We start from the raw sequence: 16,145 nt of genomic DNA, 5'->3' as shown, positions 1-16,145 counted from the left end.
ATCCTTCACCTCTCTCCCCCAACCCTCAACTTCTTCCCCCTCCTTTCCAATCCTGATGAAGGGTTTCTAAACAAAACATTAATTGTTTATTCCCCCGCTAGATGCTGCCTGACCTGTTCAGTTCCTCCAGCATTTTGTTGACCTGTGGCGACCCACTTTCCACACAAGTGAACCGGCTCACAAAATAGCCCACGCCTCTGACGTCATTTCCACCCGGAGAGGGCTGGAAGGGAACTGCTTAAAAGCCAGTGCCGCGAAGTTTGAATAATCAAGTCTCAAGTGCGACTTGCCTGTTGTTATTTCTAGCTTTGTGTGTAGCACATCCCTACACTGGTGACCCCGACGGTCCAAACGGGATTTGGACCAAAGATGATCGACTCTTCTTCATCTGTTCACGCAGTTTCGCTAAAACTGCCAACTTTCTGGGCGCTGCAAGCAGGCGTGTGGTTTGACCAAGCAGAAGCCCAGTTCCAGATTCGGCAGATATCTTCGGATTCCACACGTTACTATTACGTGGTGAGCTCCCTTGACCAGGAGACAGCCGTACGGGTTGGGGATTTCATACAGTCATGCCCAAAGAAGGAAAATATGCAGCATTCAAAGCGCTGCTCATAGGAACCTTTGGCCTCTCATGGCGTGAGCGAGGTGCACCTGGACGGTTTGGGAGACAGGCCACCGTCAGCATTATTGAACGAGATGCTGGCCTTGGCTGAAGGACACAAGCCCTGCCTCATGTTTGAGCAGGCGTTCCTAGAGCAACTGCCCGAGGACATACATCTGCTGCTGGCCGACGCAGATTTCAGTGACCCCCGGAAGGTGGCGGCCCGGGCAGGCGTGCTGGGAAAGCCAAGAGGGAAAGCGGAGCGTCCGTCGGACAGATTACCAAGCCATGCGCCCAACAGCAGGACAGACCAGGCCCGGCAATGGAGCGCACACAACCCAGAGGAAGGACTGAGGAGGCCAATGAACAGTAGTGTTTCTACCACCAGCGGTGGGGCACAGAAGCCCACCGTTGTTGCCCACCCTGCAAGTTCCTGGGAAACGCCAGGGCCAGCCGCCACTAATGGCTACAGCGGCTGGCCACCAGGACAGCCTCCTCTACGTCTGGGACAAGCAGTCGGGACGCCGCTTCTTGGTCGACACTGGAGCGGAGATCAGCGTCTTACCCCCGACGGGGTATGACACCCGCAAAAGGGTGACAGGACCCACCCTGAGGGCCGCAAACGGCAGCACAATTCAGACCTACGGCACCTGCACAGTGCAGCTACAGTTCGGCGCCAGCCAGTTCACGTGGGACTTCACACTGGCCGCCGTGGCCCAACCACTCTTGGGGGCGGACTTCTTGTAGGCCCACAGCCCTGCTGGTCGACATGCAAGGGAAAAGACTGGTCCATGCCAAGACTTTCCAGACGTTCTCCCTGGGTGAAGCCAAGTTGCCAGCCCCACACCTGGACTCCATCACTCTGTCTGACAACGAATTCACTTGAATCCTGGTGGACTTTCCATCGGTTCTGGCACCGCAGTTCACAGCAGCCATGCCCAGACACGGAGCACAGCACCACATTCCAACCCAGGGACCACCCCTCCATGCCCATGCACGAAGGCTGCCCCTGGACAAGCTCTGCCTGGCGAAGGAGGACTTCAAGAGGATGGAGGAATTGGGGATCGTACGGCGGTCCGACAGCCCATGGGCCTCCCCCTTGCACATGGTGCCCAAAGCAGCCGGGGGCTGGAGACCATGCGGCAACTACCGCAGACTGGATGAGGCTACAACTCCAGACCACCACCCCGTGCTGCACGTACAGGACTTCGCAGCAAACCTGCACAGGGCAAGCATCTTTTCCAAAGTAGACCTCGTCTGGGGGTACCATCAAATTCCGGTACACTCTGAAGACATCCCCAAAACAGCACTCATCACCCCGTTCGGCCTGTTCGAATTCCTCCGAATACCGTTCGGCCTGAAGAATGCTGCACAGGCGTTCCAGTGACTAATGGATGCAGTGGGACGCGACCTGGACTTTGCATTCATCTATTTGGACGACATCCTCGAGCACCTCCAACAGCTCTACTCCCGCCTGAGTGATTTCGGCCTCACGATCAACCCGGCCAAATCGTCAGTTCGGACTCAACACCATTGACTTCCTCGGCCACAGGATTACCAAAGATGGGGCAACACCTCTGCCCGCCAAGGTAGGCACGATCCACCACTTTGCCCGGCCCAATACAGTCAAAGGCCTACAGGAGTTCGTTGGTATGGCGAACTTCTACCACCGCTTCCTCCCCTCAGCAACCCGTATCATGTGCCCTTTGTTCACCCTGATGTCGGGTAAAGGCAAAGACATTACTTGGGATGAAGAGGCTGCAGCCGCTTTCGTTAAAGCCAAGGAAACCTTGGGAGACGCCGCGATGCTAGTGCACCCCAGAACGGATGTTCCAACTGCCCTCACAGTGGACGCATCCAACACAGCAGTCGGTGGGGTGCTGGAGCAACTCATCGAGGGGCGCTGGCAAACCCCTGGCATTCTTCAGCAGGCACCTACGGCCACCCGAACTCAAGTACAGTGCCTTCGACCGGGAGCTGTTGGCATTATATTTGGCAATCCAGCATTTCAGGTACTTCTTAGAAGACAGGCCGTTCACCGCGTTCACGGACCACAAACCGTTGACCTTTGTGTTCACGAAGGTGTCCGATCCCTGGTTGGCCCGCCAACAACGACATCTGTCCTACATCTCCGAGTACACAACGGACATCCAGCATGTCTTGGGAAAGGACAACGTCGTGGCGGACGCACCCTCCAGACCAGCTATTCAGGCCCTTTCCCAGGACTATGCAGCACTGGCGGAGGCACAGCAGGCAGACGACGAGATGCCCAGCTACAGGACCGCAGTCTCGGGTTTGCAGCTGCAAGACTTCCTCGTAGGCCCAGGTGAGAGGACCCTCCTGTGTGACGTGGCTACCTGCCAACCTCACCCCATCGTCCCAGCAGCTTGGCGGCGGCAAGTTTTCAACTCCATACACGGCTTGGCGCACCCATCTATCAGGATAACAGTCCGGATGGTCTCCAGCAAGTTCATGTGGCATGGACTTCACAAACAGGTCAGCAAATGGGCCAAAACGTACGCTCAGTGCCTAACAGCCAAGGTGTAGCGGCACACCAAAGCCCCGCTGCAGCAGTTTGAACCCACCCGCCAGAGGTTCCACTACATTTATGTGGATATCGTGGGGCCCCTGCCAGTGTCGTGAGGAGCGCGGTACCTCCTAACTATGATAGACCAGTTCACCAGATGGCCAGAGGCGATCAACGACACCACCGCCGATTCCTGCACCCGAGCGCTGATTGCAAACTGGGTAGCATGCTTCAGGATATTGGCCCACATTACCTCTGACAGAGGCGCCCAGTTCACCGCCAGCCTGTTGGGAACACAGCTACACCACACAACTGCCTACCACCCACAGTCGAACGGACTGGTGGAACGCTCCCACCATCACTTAACGTCGGCTCTCATGGCCCGCCTGAAAGGGCCTAACTGGGTGGACGAGGTTCCCTGGGTCCTGCTTGGAATCCGCACAGCGCCCAAAGAGGATCTGCACACCTCGTCGGCCGAGCTGGTGTATGGCACACCCCTGGTCGTCCCAGGAGAGTTCATACCAGCCCCAAGGGGGCAAGGGGAAGAACCCGCAGCAGTCCTGGACAGACTACGCGAAAAGCTCGGCAACCTGGCCCCCGTACCGACTTCACAGCACAGACAGATCCCGACCTGCGTACCCAAAGACTTGCAGAACTGTAAGTTTGTATTTGTACAAGGGGCCGTTCAAGATGATCAGTAACAATGGGTCCACGTACATTCTGGACATTGGGGGGAAAGAGGAGGTTTTCACGGTGGACGACTCAAACCGGCCCATGTTGACTTGGCGCAGCCGGTCAAGGTTCAGGCACCACGACACAGAGGCAGACTGCCCAAAGAGAGACCAATCCAGACTGTGGATATTGGGGGTGTATCGCCGGTTCTGGGGGTGGGGGGGGGGGGTTATGTGGCGACCCACTTTCTACACAAGTGAACCAGCTCACAAAATAGCCCGCGCGCGGGGAGAGACTTTTGTAATGCACCTCTGACGTCATTTCCGCCCGGAGAGGGCTGGAAGGGAACTGCTTAAAAGCCAGTGCCGCGAAGTTTGAATAAACGAGTCTCGAGTGCGACTTACGGACTGCGTGTCGTTATTTCTAGCTCTGTGTGTAGCACATTCCTTGATCCTTGAAAACAATGCGACTAGGTCAGTTGACTGACATTGCAATTCTATCTTGCTAATTCTTTTCGTAAACATTGTTATCTAAATGATTGTTGGCACCACTGAAAAGCTAATTTTGTCAAAGTTGACAGCATGATTGGCCTACAGAATCAGACAAATTAAGTTGTCAATGACATGATAGATATACAGTCCAGGCAAGATCATATCAATTACACAAAATATTACAGATTGTTTTTCAAGGACAATTAAAGTTATTGTCATGCAACATCAATTATTATTTCAAACTAAGGACACGTATTCTGAACATTCTTTCCTTGTCTTCATTAAAAATGGCATTGGGATAAAGTGCCTTGAATTTAAAAGCTAAGTGGGGTGTATGGGGTGTCCAGGGAAGGGTAGCACCTTTGGTGAAGGGCCTTGTCACGTTGAGTCTGAGCAGCTCACTCAACCATGGACCCACCAGACACTCAGCTCTCGCCTGTGGCTCCAAGTAGCTGTTTGCATGCGACAAACCCTGGTACACTGCTTCGACAGGAGGGCTAAACTAGGTGAGGGTAGCTTGTGAGCCCTGTACCCTGGTGAGATAGGGACACGCCTATCTTAGCAAGTGCAGTCAGCTCCGGCTGACTGGGTAGATGAGATCTCGAATGAGATCCAGTGGCTAGGAAGGCAGTACTGCAAGAATCCATGGAGAGTGAGGTGCATGACAAGGTACAGAAGAAATCATGGTCATCCACTGCAACCAAGGAAGACTCCAGTTTGTGATGCTTGTTTGTACCACTGGAGTGGAACTGAATCAGTGCAATGGCTTTTCCACTTTAAAAACTCTCCCGCACACATTTCCCGTCTTCATCAGACACCATGAACAACCACCAGGAGCCAAGTGTTATTCTAATGACAGTTACTTTTCTAACTGTTAGAGTATTAAAATAGTAAAACATGTGAACAGCAAATCATAATCACAAGAGATTCTGCAGATGCTGGAAATCCAGAGTAACACACAGAAAATGCTGGAAGAATGAAGAGTCAACATTTCCAGCCAAGATCCTTTATCGGCATACGAACAGGCCCTTCAGCCCATGAGGTTGTGCCTAACTGAAGTTTCCTTCTTGAGAGCACATAGTTCAAGTTTATTGGTCAAGTGTACATTGAAACATACTGAGAAATGTGTTGCTTGCATTAACAACCAACACGTACGAAGGTATGCTGGACAGCACACACAAAACGCCGGACGAACTCAGCAGGCCAGGCAGCACCTAGGAAAAGAGTACAGTCAACGTTTCAGGCTGAAACCATTCCTGGCCTGCTGAGCTCCTCCAGCATTTTGTGTGTGTTGCTCGGATTTCCAGCAGATTTTTTCTCATTTGTGAGGGTACACTGGGTGCAGCCTAAAAGTGTCATCACACATACCGGCACCTACATAGCATGCCCACAAATGCTGTTTACACTGTGAATAGTGTAAGCATTTGTGTAAGCATGCTCTTATTTTTGTCCTTACGTGCATTTTACTCTGTATCCATACCTGTAACCTTATTTTTATATAATTCTTTATTATTTATAATTTCTGAATGTTGTTTTTGTTGCAATCTCATGCCAACACACCACAACAAATTACTAATACATGTAAATGTACATATCTGGTGAATAAAGATGATCCTTGTTTAAGCTAATAGCATATAGTTGAACTAACCCCTCGTGCCTGCATTTTGCCCAGATCTCTTTACAACCATGGCCTATCTGAGAGTCTCTTAAAGTCATCTATCATTCAGAATCAAAGTTCAAAATAAAATTATTTTTAAAGTACATATATGTCACCATATACAACCCTGAGATTCATTTTCTTGTGGGCATACTCAATAAATCAATAGAATGATAACTATAACCAGAGCGCAGAAGACAACAAACTGCAAATAAAAAGGAAAGAAATAGTAATAATAAATAAATAAGCAATACATTTTTCGCAGGGAGGAAATGGCTCATATGAAGCGGTCTAATTTTAAGTTGGAGGGAAGTATAGCGGGGATGTCAGAGATAAGTTCATTACACAGAGAGCAGAGGATGCACTGAACGGGCTGCCAGGGGTGGTGGTAGAGGCAGATATAAAGTGGCATGCAAAATTTTGGGCACCTCTGGTTAAGTTACTGTGAATAGCTAAGCGAGTAAAAGATGATCTGATTTCCAAAAGGCATAAAGTTAAAGATGACACATTTCTTTAATATTTTAAGCAAGATTACATTTTTATTTCCATCTTTTACAGTTTCAAAATAACAAAAAAGGAAAAGGGCCCGAAGCAAAAGTTTGGGCACCCTGCATGGTCAGTACTTAGTAACACCCCCTTTGGCAAGTATCACAGCTTGTGAACACTTTTTGTAGCCAGTTAGGAGTCTTTCAATTCTTGTTTGGGGGATTTTTGCCCATTCTTCCTTGCAAAAGGCTTCTAGATTCTTTGGCCATCTTGCATGCACTGCTCTTTTGAGGTCTATCCACAGATTTTCAATGATGTTTAGATCGGGGGACTGTGAGGGCCATGGCAAAACCTTCAGCCTGCGCCTCTTGAGGTAATCCATTGTGGATTTTGAGGTGTGTTTAGGATCATTATCCTGTTGTAGAAGCCATCCTCTTTTCATCTTCAGCTTTTTTACAGATGGTGTGATGCTTGCTTCCAGAATTTGCTGGTATTTAATTGAATTCATTCTTCCCTCTACCAGTGAAATGTTCCCCATGCCACTGGCTGCAACACAAGCCCAAAGCATGATCGATCCACCTCCGTGCTTAACAGTTGGAGAGGGGTTCTTTTCATGAAATTATGCACCCTTTTTACTCCAAACATACCTTTGCTCATTGTGGCCAAAAAGTTCTATTTCAACTTCATCAGTGCACAGGACTTGTTTCCAAAATGCATCAGGCTTGTTTCGATGTTCCTTTGCAAACTTCTGATGCTGAATTTTGTGGTGAGGACGCAGGAAAGGATTTCTTCTGATGACTCTTCCATGAAGGTCATATTTGTGCAGGTGTCACTGCACAGTAGAACAGTGCACCACCACTCCAGAGTCTGCTAAACCTTCCTGAAGGTCTTTTGCGGTCAAACGGGAGTTTTGATTTGCCTTTCTAGCAATCCTATGAGCAGTTCTCTCGGAAAGGTTTCTTCATCTTCCAGACCTCAACTTGACCTCCACCATTCCTGTTAACTGCCATTTCTTAATTACATTACGAACTGAGGAAACGGCTACCTGAAAACGCTTTGCTATCTCCTTATAGCTTTCTCCTGCTTTGTGGACATCGTTTATTTTAACTTTCAGAGTGCTATACAGTTGCTTACAGGAGCCCATGGCTGCTGATTGTTGGGACAGGGTTTGAGGAGTCAGGGTATTTATAAAGCTTTGAAATTTGCATCACCTGGCCTTTCCTAACGATGACTGTGAACAAGCCATAGCCCTAACAATCTAATTAAGGTCTGAGACCTCGGTAAAAGTTATCTGAGAGCTCAAGTCTCTTGGGATGCCCAAACTTTTGCACGGTGCTCCTTTCCTTTTTTTCACTCTAAAATTGTACAAAACAAAAATAATACACTAATCTTGCTTAAAATGTTGAAAAGAATGTTTCATCTTTAACTTTATGACTTTTGGAGATCAGTTCATCTTCTACTCACTTAACTATTCACAGTAACAGAAATTTTGACCAAGGGTGTCCAAACTTTTGCAAGCCACTGTACTTAAGGCACATTTAAGTCCTCCGGAAGGGTCTTGGCCAGAAACATCAACAGTACTCTTTTCCACAGATGCTGCCTGGCCTGCTGAGTGCCTCCAGCATTTTGTGTGTGTTGCTTCGATATCCAGCATCTGCAGATCTTCTCTTATTTGTGCTATAGTGTTCCTTTTTTCTGTTTTAATTCAGTTTCTCCATTTTGCAATCGGAAAGGTTGATAGAATATTTTTGGTGTGGGGTACGAGTGTACCTCCGCATATAAACGCTTAAGATAGATTAATTATATGTTCATAAAGTGACGCTGGATACACAAGTGGCTATACGTAAAGGAGACTGACAGGAGATGATAAAGTAGTCGTGGTTGGGTGTGTGGAGGGTGGAGGTGTTGATCAGCCTTACCGCTTGGGGAAAGTAGCTGCTTAAGATTTGAAGTTTCTCTTTATTTTTCCATCTTTATAGAACTGAGGAGTGCTTCCCTTTGCAAGCTGTCAGTGAGTATAGCAGCACAGATGGACAGTGTTCCCTCTCCCTTCCCAACTCAGTGAGCTGAGTTTCCAGAGCCAACAGCTCCTCCTATTGAACCTATCTCACATTTCCAGCAGGAACTCTGTACAAGTTCAAGTTCAAGTGGATTGTCATCTGACTTTACATATATACAAACAAACAAAACATTGTTCCTCCAAACCATGGTGCACCCACGAAACATATATCACACACAGCACATAAAACAAAATATTACTACAAATAAGTTAATAAAACATAATTCAAAGTACATGTAGTGCGCAGCACAGGTAAACAACAAACAGTACTATCATAGCATTGCAGCTTACTGTCAGTCCATGCCCAACTCGTGTGCCGCAATGAGGCCACACTCAGGGTGGAGGAGCAACACCTTATATTCTGTCTGGGTAGCCTCCAACCTGATGGCATGAATATTGATTTCTTCTCCTAGTAGAATCTCAGGTGGTGGCGAGAGGGCGTACAGGAGTGAGATATGCCGCAGCAACAACCTGGCACTCAATGCCAGTAAGACAAAAGAGCTGATTGTGGACTTCAGGAAGGGTAAGACAAAGGAACACATACCAATCCTCACAGAGGGATCAGAAGTGGAAAGAGTGAGCAGCTTCAAGTTCCTGGGTGTCAAGATCTCTGAGGATCTAACCTGGTCCCAACATATTGATGTAGTTATAAAGAAGGCAAGGTAGCAGCTATACTTTATTAGGAGTTTGAAGAGATTTGGCATGTCAACAAATACACTCAAAAACTTCTATAGTTGTACCGTGGAGAGCATTCTGACAGGCTGCATCACTGTCTGGTATGGAGGGGCTACTGCACAGGACCGAAAGAAGCTGCAGAAGGTTGTAAATCTAGTCAGCTCCATCTTGGGTACTAGCCTACAAAGTACCCAGGACATCTTCAGGGAGCAGTGTCTCAGAAAGGCAGCTTCCGTTATTAAGGACCTCCAGCACCCAGGGCATGCTCATTTCTCACAGTTACCATCAGGTAGGAGGTACAAAAGCTTGAAGGCACACACTCAGTGATTCAGGAACAGCTTCTTCCCCTCTGCCAAACGATTCCTAAATGAACATTGAATCTTTGGAAACTACCTCACTTCTTTTATTGCACAGTATTTCTGTTTTTGCACATTTTAAAAAATCTATCCAATATATGTAATTGATTTACTTGCTTATTTATTATAATAATTATTTTATTTATTATTATGTTTTTTTTCTCTGCTAGATTATGTATTGCATTGAAGTGCTGCTGCTAAGTTAACAAATTTCACGTCACATGCCAGTGATAATAAACTGATTCTGATTCTGATAGTAAAAAATCACTCCCCCTCTCCTCTTCTATTCCCCACTCTGGCCCCTTAACACTTCTCACCTGCCTGTCACCTGTCTTTTTCTCCTTCCCTTTTTCTACAGTCCGCTCTCCTCTCTTATCAGATTCCTTTACCTTTCCCACCCACCTAGCTTCACCTATCGCCTTCCAGCTATCTTCCTTCCACTCCCCACATCTTTTTATTTTGGCATCTTCTCCCTTCTTTTCCAGTCCCAAAGAAGGTCTTGGCCCAAAATATCAATTGTTTATTCATTCTGACAGATGCTGCCTGACCTGCTGAGTTCCTCCAACATTTTGTGTGTGTTGCTTTGGATTTCCAACATCTGCACTCTTTCTCATGTTTATAGTTTAATTGCTTCAGTTTCTTTTGGCAGGGAATTAAACCATTAGGGTCTCATTCTCCAGTGACATTACTTAAACAATAAATTTTACTTACTCACTTCTCAGTAAGTTAAAACGATTCCACTCCCACTGAGAAGGAATTATCAGTGTGATAAAAAAAAGTTCAAAGTAATCCAGGAATGCTACCAATAAGAACTGGGTAAATGTGAGTCTGTAACTCCAATAAAATCTGCTGAGTAATTTAAATCTGTATAATAATATCGACGCATTCCTGTAGATCTCACAACCTGGGACTTAATTGTTCTGGATAGACATGAAGGTCTAGAGAAGATGCGGGGAAGATTTAACAGGATACTGTCTGGACTAGAGAACATGTCTTGATAGGTTGAGCAAGTTAAGGCTTTTCTCTTTGGACTGAAATAGGATAAGAGGTAACTTGATAGATGATAAGAGGCATAGATCAAGTGGTCAGCCAGAGACTTTTTCCCAGGGCAGAAGACAAGGGGGCATAATTTTAAGGTGATTGGAGGAAAGTATAGGGGGGAATGTCAGAGGTAAATGTTTTACGTAGAGAGTGGTGAGTGTGTGGGATGCCCTGCCAGGGATGGTGGCAGAGACAGGCATTCATGAGACTCTTAGATAGGCCAATGGATGACACAAAAATTGAGGGCTATGTAGGAGGGATAGATCAGATGGAGTAAGTTAAGAGATTGGCACAATATTTTGGTCCAAAGGCCTTTACTGTGCTACAGTGTTCTACAATATGTTAATCTGTTGTAAAGATTGCAATAGGAAGAGTACAAGGAATTGAATGACTCCGGCCTATTGAATAAAAGGCCATAAGGATTATTTGGAAACACATACCTCATGGAGATTATTGTTTATATATCATTTACATAATTTTTCTTCAGCAATCTTGTTATTTCAAGAACACAATGGTAAAATTTTTGAATTCTTAGACCAGAAGACCATAAGACAAAGGAGCAGAATTAGGCCATTCAGCCCATTGAGTCTGCACTGCCATTCTATCATGGCTGATTAATCCCTTTCAAACCATTCTCCTGCCTTCTCCCTGTAACATTTGGCGCTCTTAATAAACAACAAACTTTAAATATACCCAATGACTTGGCCTCCGCAGCCGTCTGTGGCAATGAATTCTACAGATTCACCTCCCTCTGGCTAAAGAAAGTCCTCATCATCTCTCTTCTAAAGAGACATCCTTGTATTCTGAAGTGGCGCACTTCAATCCTAGACTCCCCTACCACCTCGGGCTCTATCAGACTGAGTGCTGGTACCCCACCCCCCACCCCCAGGGCTATGAGCTCAGCCCGCTGCTATTGACGCTATCGACTCATGATGATACTGCCAGATTCAGCTCAAAACGCATCATCAAATTTGCTGATGACACTACAGCAGCTGGCCTCATCAACAACAATGATGCAGAGAGGATATAGAAAGTCTTTTCAAATGAATAGTGTGGGAACAACAACCTGCATCTCAACTTGGACAGGACAAAAGAAACGATTTGTGGACTTCAGGAAGACACAGGTTGACCACTCTCCATTGCACATCAATGGTTCTACCGTGGAGAGAGTAAAGAGCACAAAGTTCCTTTCTGTGCATATAAAGGACAAACTAATCTGGATCCACTTGAGATATTGAGAGTAATTCTGGGCCCCTTATCTAAGAAAAGAGGAGGTTCACGAGAATAATTTAACATATGATGAGCATTTGATGGCTCTGGGCCTGTACTTGCTGTTTAGAAGAATGAGGGAAGATCTCATTGTGAAGGAGACTCAATGGGCTGAAGGACCTAATTTTGCTTCTAGATCTTATAGTTTTATGGAAACCTATTGAATATTTAAGGCCCAGTACGTGAAGAGGATATAGTGGGGGAGCCTAGGACTGGAGAGCAGAAAATCATATTCAGATAATGTCTATTTAGAACAGAGATGAATTTCTTTAGCCACAGTGTAGTGAATCTGTGGAATTCATTGGATATATTTAAAGCGGAAGTTGATAGGTTCTTGATTAGTAAGGATGTCAAAGAGTACATGGAGAAGGCAGAAGAATAGAGTTGTGAGGGATAATAAATCATCCATGATGGAATGACAGAACAGAATTGACGGGCTGAATGGCATAATTCTACTCCTTTGTCTCAGGAACTTATGGTCTTATGTGCAGAGGCTTCAAGATCAGCTCAGAGACTGGGTATCCTACAGGGAATGGCTCTCCGCAAAGCATGTCAGAATGTATCTGAATATTCTCCACTTGCTCTGGCAACATGGTGTAGGCCAGAGCTCTTGCACAGAAGCAGTGCCTGGGTCCTAGTGTGAGGAATGAATCGCTGTTTAGACAATTTAAATGTCATCCCAAGAGTCGATTTCACTCCCTCTCCACGATCTTCATTCCTCTATCCAGGGCGCCAGAGCCTTACGCTGTTCCATTGTTGGGTCAATTTAAATGCTGGTCCAGATAGACTGAAATGACAGGGTGTCAGTCAGGATGAGAGCCGATTTTGCCCACTCTGCGTGGCAGTCACCTCCATGGCATTGAGGCTAAGGAAACTGCCCCAGCTACTGTGCTCCTTGCCTGCTAATATGATGAACTGATATGCGAGACTTTGGGCCTACTCCAGGGTTCGGATTTGAGGATTCATTTTTGGTTCAGAATGCTGTTGTTGTTTGCTTCAATTGTTTGCATGATTCTTTTTTCTTTCTCTTGTGCATCAAGTGTTGGTCTTTTACTTTTATTTTCATTCTTTTTGTTCTTTAACTGGGTTCTTTTGAGTTTCTTGCTGTGTGGCTACCTGTGAGCAAACAAATCTTAAGGTTGTATAATTTATACATTCTTTGATAATAAATGTACTTGAATCTTGGTATTGGCATTGTCACATGCTTCTAGAGTGAAAAGCTTATCTGCCCACTGTTCATACAAATCAAACTAATACAGGGTGCATTGAGCTAGAAAAAGGTAAAACAATAACAATAAAGTGGAAAGGCTACGGAGAAAGTGCAGTGAAGGTAAATGATAAAGTGCAAGATCATAACAAGGTAGATTGTAAGGCCAAAAGTCCATCTTTTTGTACAAGAGGTCAGTTGAAGAGTCTGATAACAATGGGATAGAAGCTGTCCTTGAGCCTGGCGGTATGTGCTTTCAGACTTTTATACCTTCTGCTTGATGGAAGGGGAAGAAGAGAGAATATGTGGGATGGATGTAGTATTGATTATGCTGGTTGCTTTACTGGGGCTGTGAGAAATATACAGAGTCTGTGGAGGGGAGGCTGGTTTCTGGGACGTGCTGAGCTGTGTCCACAACTCGCTGCAGTTTCTTGCGGTCACGTGCAGAGCTGTTACCATACCAAACCGTTATGCATCCAAACAGAGTGCTTTCAATGGTGCATTGATAAAAATTAGTAAGAGCCAAATGTCTTTATCCTCCTGAGGAAGCAGAGGCTTTGGTGAGCCCTCTTGGCTGTGACATCAATGTGGATGAATGCAGCCACAAGAATACCTCAGATGATTGACACCTTCCAGGAAAAAAATGTTTCCTAACAACCACTTGAAATATACAGCACTGTGCAAAAGCCTTAGGCACATATATATAGCTAGGGTGCCTAAGACTTTTGCACAGTAGTGTAATTAAGGCAGAGACTGGGTGACACAGTAGCATAGCGGTGAATGTAACGCTTTACAGCTCCAGCGACCCCAGTTCAGTTCCCACCACTGTCTGAAAGGAGTTCATACCTTCTCCCCATGACCACGTAGGTTTCCTCCCACATTCCAAAGATGTACGTGTTAGGGTTAATAATAAGTTGTGGGCAAGCTATGTTAGCACCGGAAGCATAGCTGCACTTGCAGGCTGCCCCCAGCTCATCCTCAGACTGTGTTGGTCGTTGACACAGACGGAATATGTTTCAATGTATGTGAGAAATAAAGCTAATCTTTAACAGCAACATGAAGATATCACTGGTATTAAAGTTGGCCTATTCTCTTCATTTCCTAAACACTAAAGGTTTAATATATGGTATTATATATGGAATTTCTTCATCTGGGAATGATAGGATAGGTAGGAATACAGGCTGTTTTCTGTTTTTTTTTTCTCTTTTTGCATTACTTATTTAATTCTTTCCCACCCACCTTGCTTCACCTATCACCTTCCAGCTAGTCTCTTTCCCCTCCCCCCCCACCTGTTTATTCAGGCTCCTTCCCCCTTCCTTCTCAATCCCCATGAAGGGTCTCGGCCGGAAACATCGACCGTTTACTCTTTTCCATAAATGCTGCCTGACCGGCCGAGTTCCTCCAGCATTTTATGTGTGTTAATTTAGCTTTTTCAAAAAAAAAAATATATATATATACTTCTTATTGTAATTTGTAGTTTTTACTATTATTTATTGCAATGTACCGCTGCCTCATAACAGCAAATTTTATGACATAGGCCAGTGATATTAAACCTGATTCTGATTTGTATTTGGTTGTATTAGTACAGAAAAAAGAGTTAATCCAAAGAGTTAATATATGACAGGATCAGATGAACTGTAAGAAATAGTGTGTATGGGTGTGATAGCTGACTTAACAGTTAATACTATATATATATCCAGGTGTACAAAATGAATCAGTTCATTTCCATAGATATCTGTGATATCTGCACAGAACAGCTTGTCTAGGTCCCTTCACTGAATAAGGTATAGAGATCATGGAACTGTATGTGGTCGAGTGGTGGATACTGGGACGGCAGAAGGTGGAGAGATTCGGTATCCTGTTATTGGCAAATCTGGCATTCGAGGCCTGGAGTTTGGGCCTTCATCCAAAGCCTTAATTCATGTCAGAGGCAAATCCACGAGTCGATACCAAAGATCAAAGCCCAGAGGTCAATCGGAAGTCCAGAATCCCAAGCCTACGAATCTCTGCGAGCCCTCTGGGTAAGCCTGAGCCCAGTGTCTGCAAGTCCACTGTGGGCGGAAGGCCGAAGATGGCCTGTCCCGGGGTTAGAAGATTGTGTATGTGTGTGGGTGGTGGGCAGGTGGAACGAGGCTTGTTTTGCTGTTGTTATTTTGTTGCTTGGTATGTTCTGTTCTGCTGAGCATTGTGGGCATGTTATGCTGGTGCAGGAATGTGTGGAAACACTTACCCATAGCACATACTTGGGATTATTGGTTGTTAATGCAAATGGTGCAATTCTCTACATGTTTTGATGTACATGTGATAAATAAATCTGAATCTGAATCTCAAGTAAATTATACACTCAGTGGCTACTTTATTAGGTATCTCCACTGAGTGTATGTTCATAGTTTTCTGCTGCTGTATCCACCTACTTCAAGGTTCAATATGTTGTGCATTCAGAGATTCTCTCCTGTACACCACTGTTGTAACGTGTGGTTATTTGAGTTACTGTTACCTTCCTTTCAGTGTAAACCAGCCTGGCCAATCTCCTCTGACCTGTCTCACAAACAAGGCATTTTCTCCCACAGAACTGCCATTCACTGGATGTTCAATCACAAACAAGAGAAAATCTGCAGATGCTGGAAATCCAAGCAATATATACAAAATGCTGGAGGAACTCTGCAAGTCGGGCAGCATTTATGGAAAATAGTACAGTCAACGTTTCGGGCTGACACCGTTCAGCAGGACTGGATATCTTTGGTTTATTGCACCAGTCTCTGTAAACTGTTCTGTGTGAAAATCCCAGGAGATCAGCAGTTTCTGAGATACTCAGACCACCATGTCTGGCACCAACAATCATTCCACAGCCAAAGTCTCTTACATCACATTTCATCCCCATTCTGATGTTTGGTCTAAACAACAACATAATCTCTTGACCATGTCTGCATGCTTTTATGCATTGAGTTGTTGCTACATGATGGGCTGATTATATACTTGCATTAATGAGCAGGTATACAGGTGTAACTAATAAAGAGTATGTTAACATAACTGTACAATCAAGAAGGTTAAGGAGTCCCGTATGTGAAAACATGAGATGGAGAAGGACCTATTATACTGATAAA

At 45.5% G+C, this 16,145-nt stretch overlaps 1 protein-coding gene across 11 annotated transcripts in view; it reads right to left on the bottom strand.

The window, feature by feature from the left end:
* The window catches only part of sugct (succinyl-CoA:glutarate-CoA transferase), a 564,860-nt gene that overhangs the window by 209,224 nt on the left and 339,491 nt on the right, over window positions 1-16,145 (bottom strand). The window contains exon 13 of one of the 11 annotated variants that reach the window (XM_072252188.1): window positions 12,867-12,950. The exons of the other annotated variants lie outside the window; for them this stretch is intronic. Within the exon in view, the coding sequence (XP_072108289.1) occupies window positions 12,897-12,950 (54 nt within the window). The 3' untranslated portion in view covers window positions 12,867-12,896. Of the gene's footprint in view, window positions 1-12,866; window positions 12,951-16,145 lie in introns of those variants that run through there. 11 annotated transcript variants of the gene reach the window in all.

This window comes from Mobula birostris, chromosome 1 (genome assembly GCF_030028105.1).
Source record: "Mobula birostris isolate sMobBir1 chromosome 1, sMobBir1.hap1, whole genome shotgun sequence".
NCBI classification, from domain to species: domain Eukaryota; kingdom Metazoa; phylum Chordata; class Chondrichthyes; order Myliobatiformes; family Myliobatidae; genus Mobula; species Mobula birostris.
Note: the sequence above shows the minus strand (reverse complement) of the source record. Positions and strands in the feature narration are given on the sequence as shown.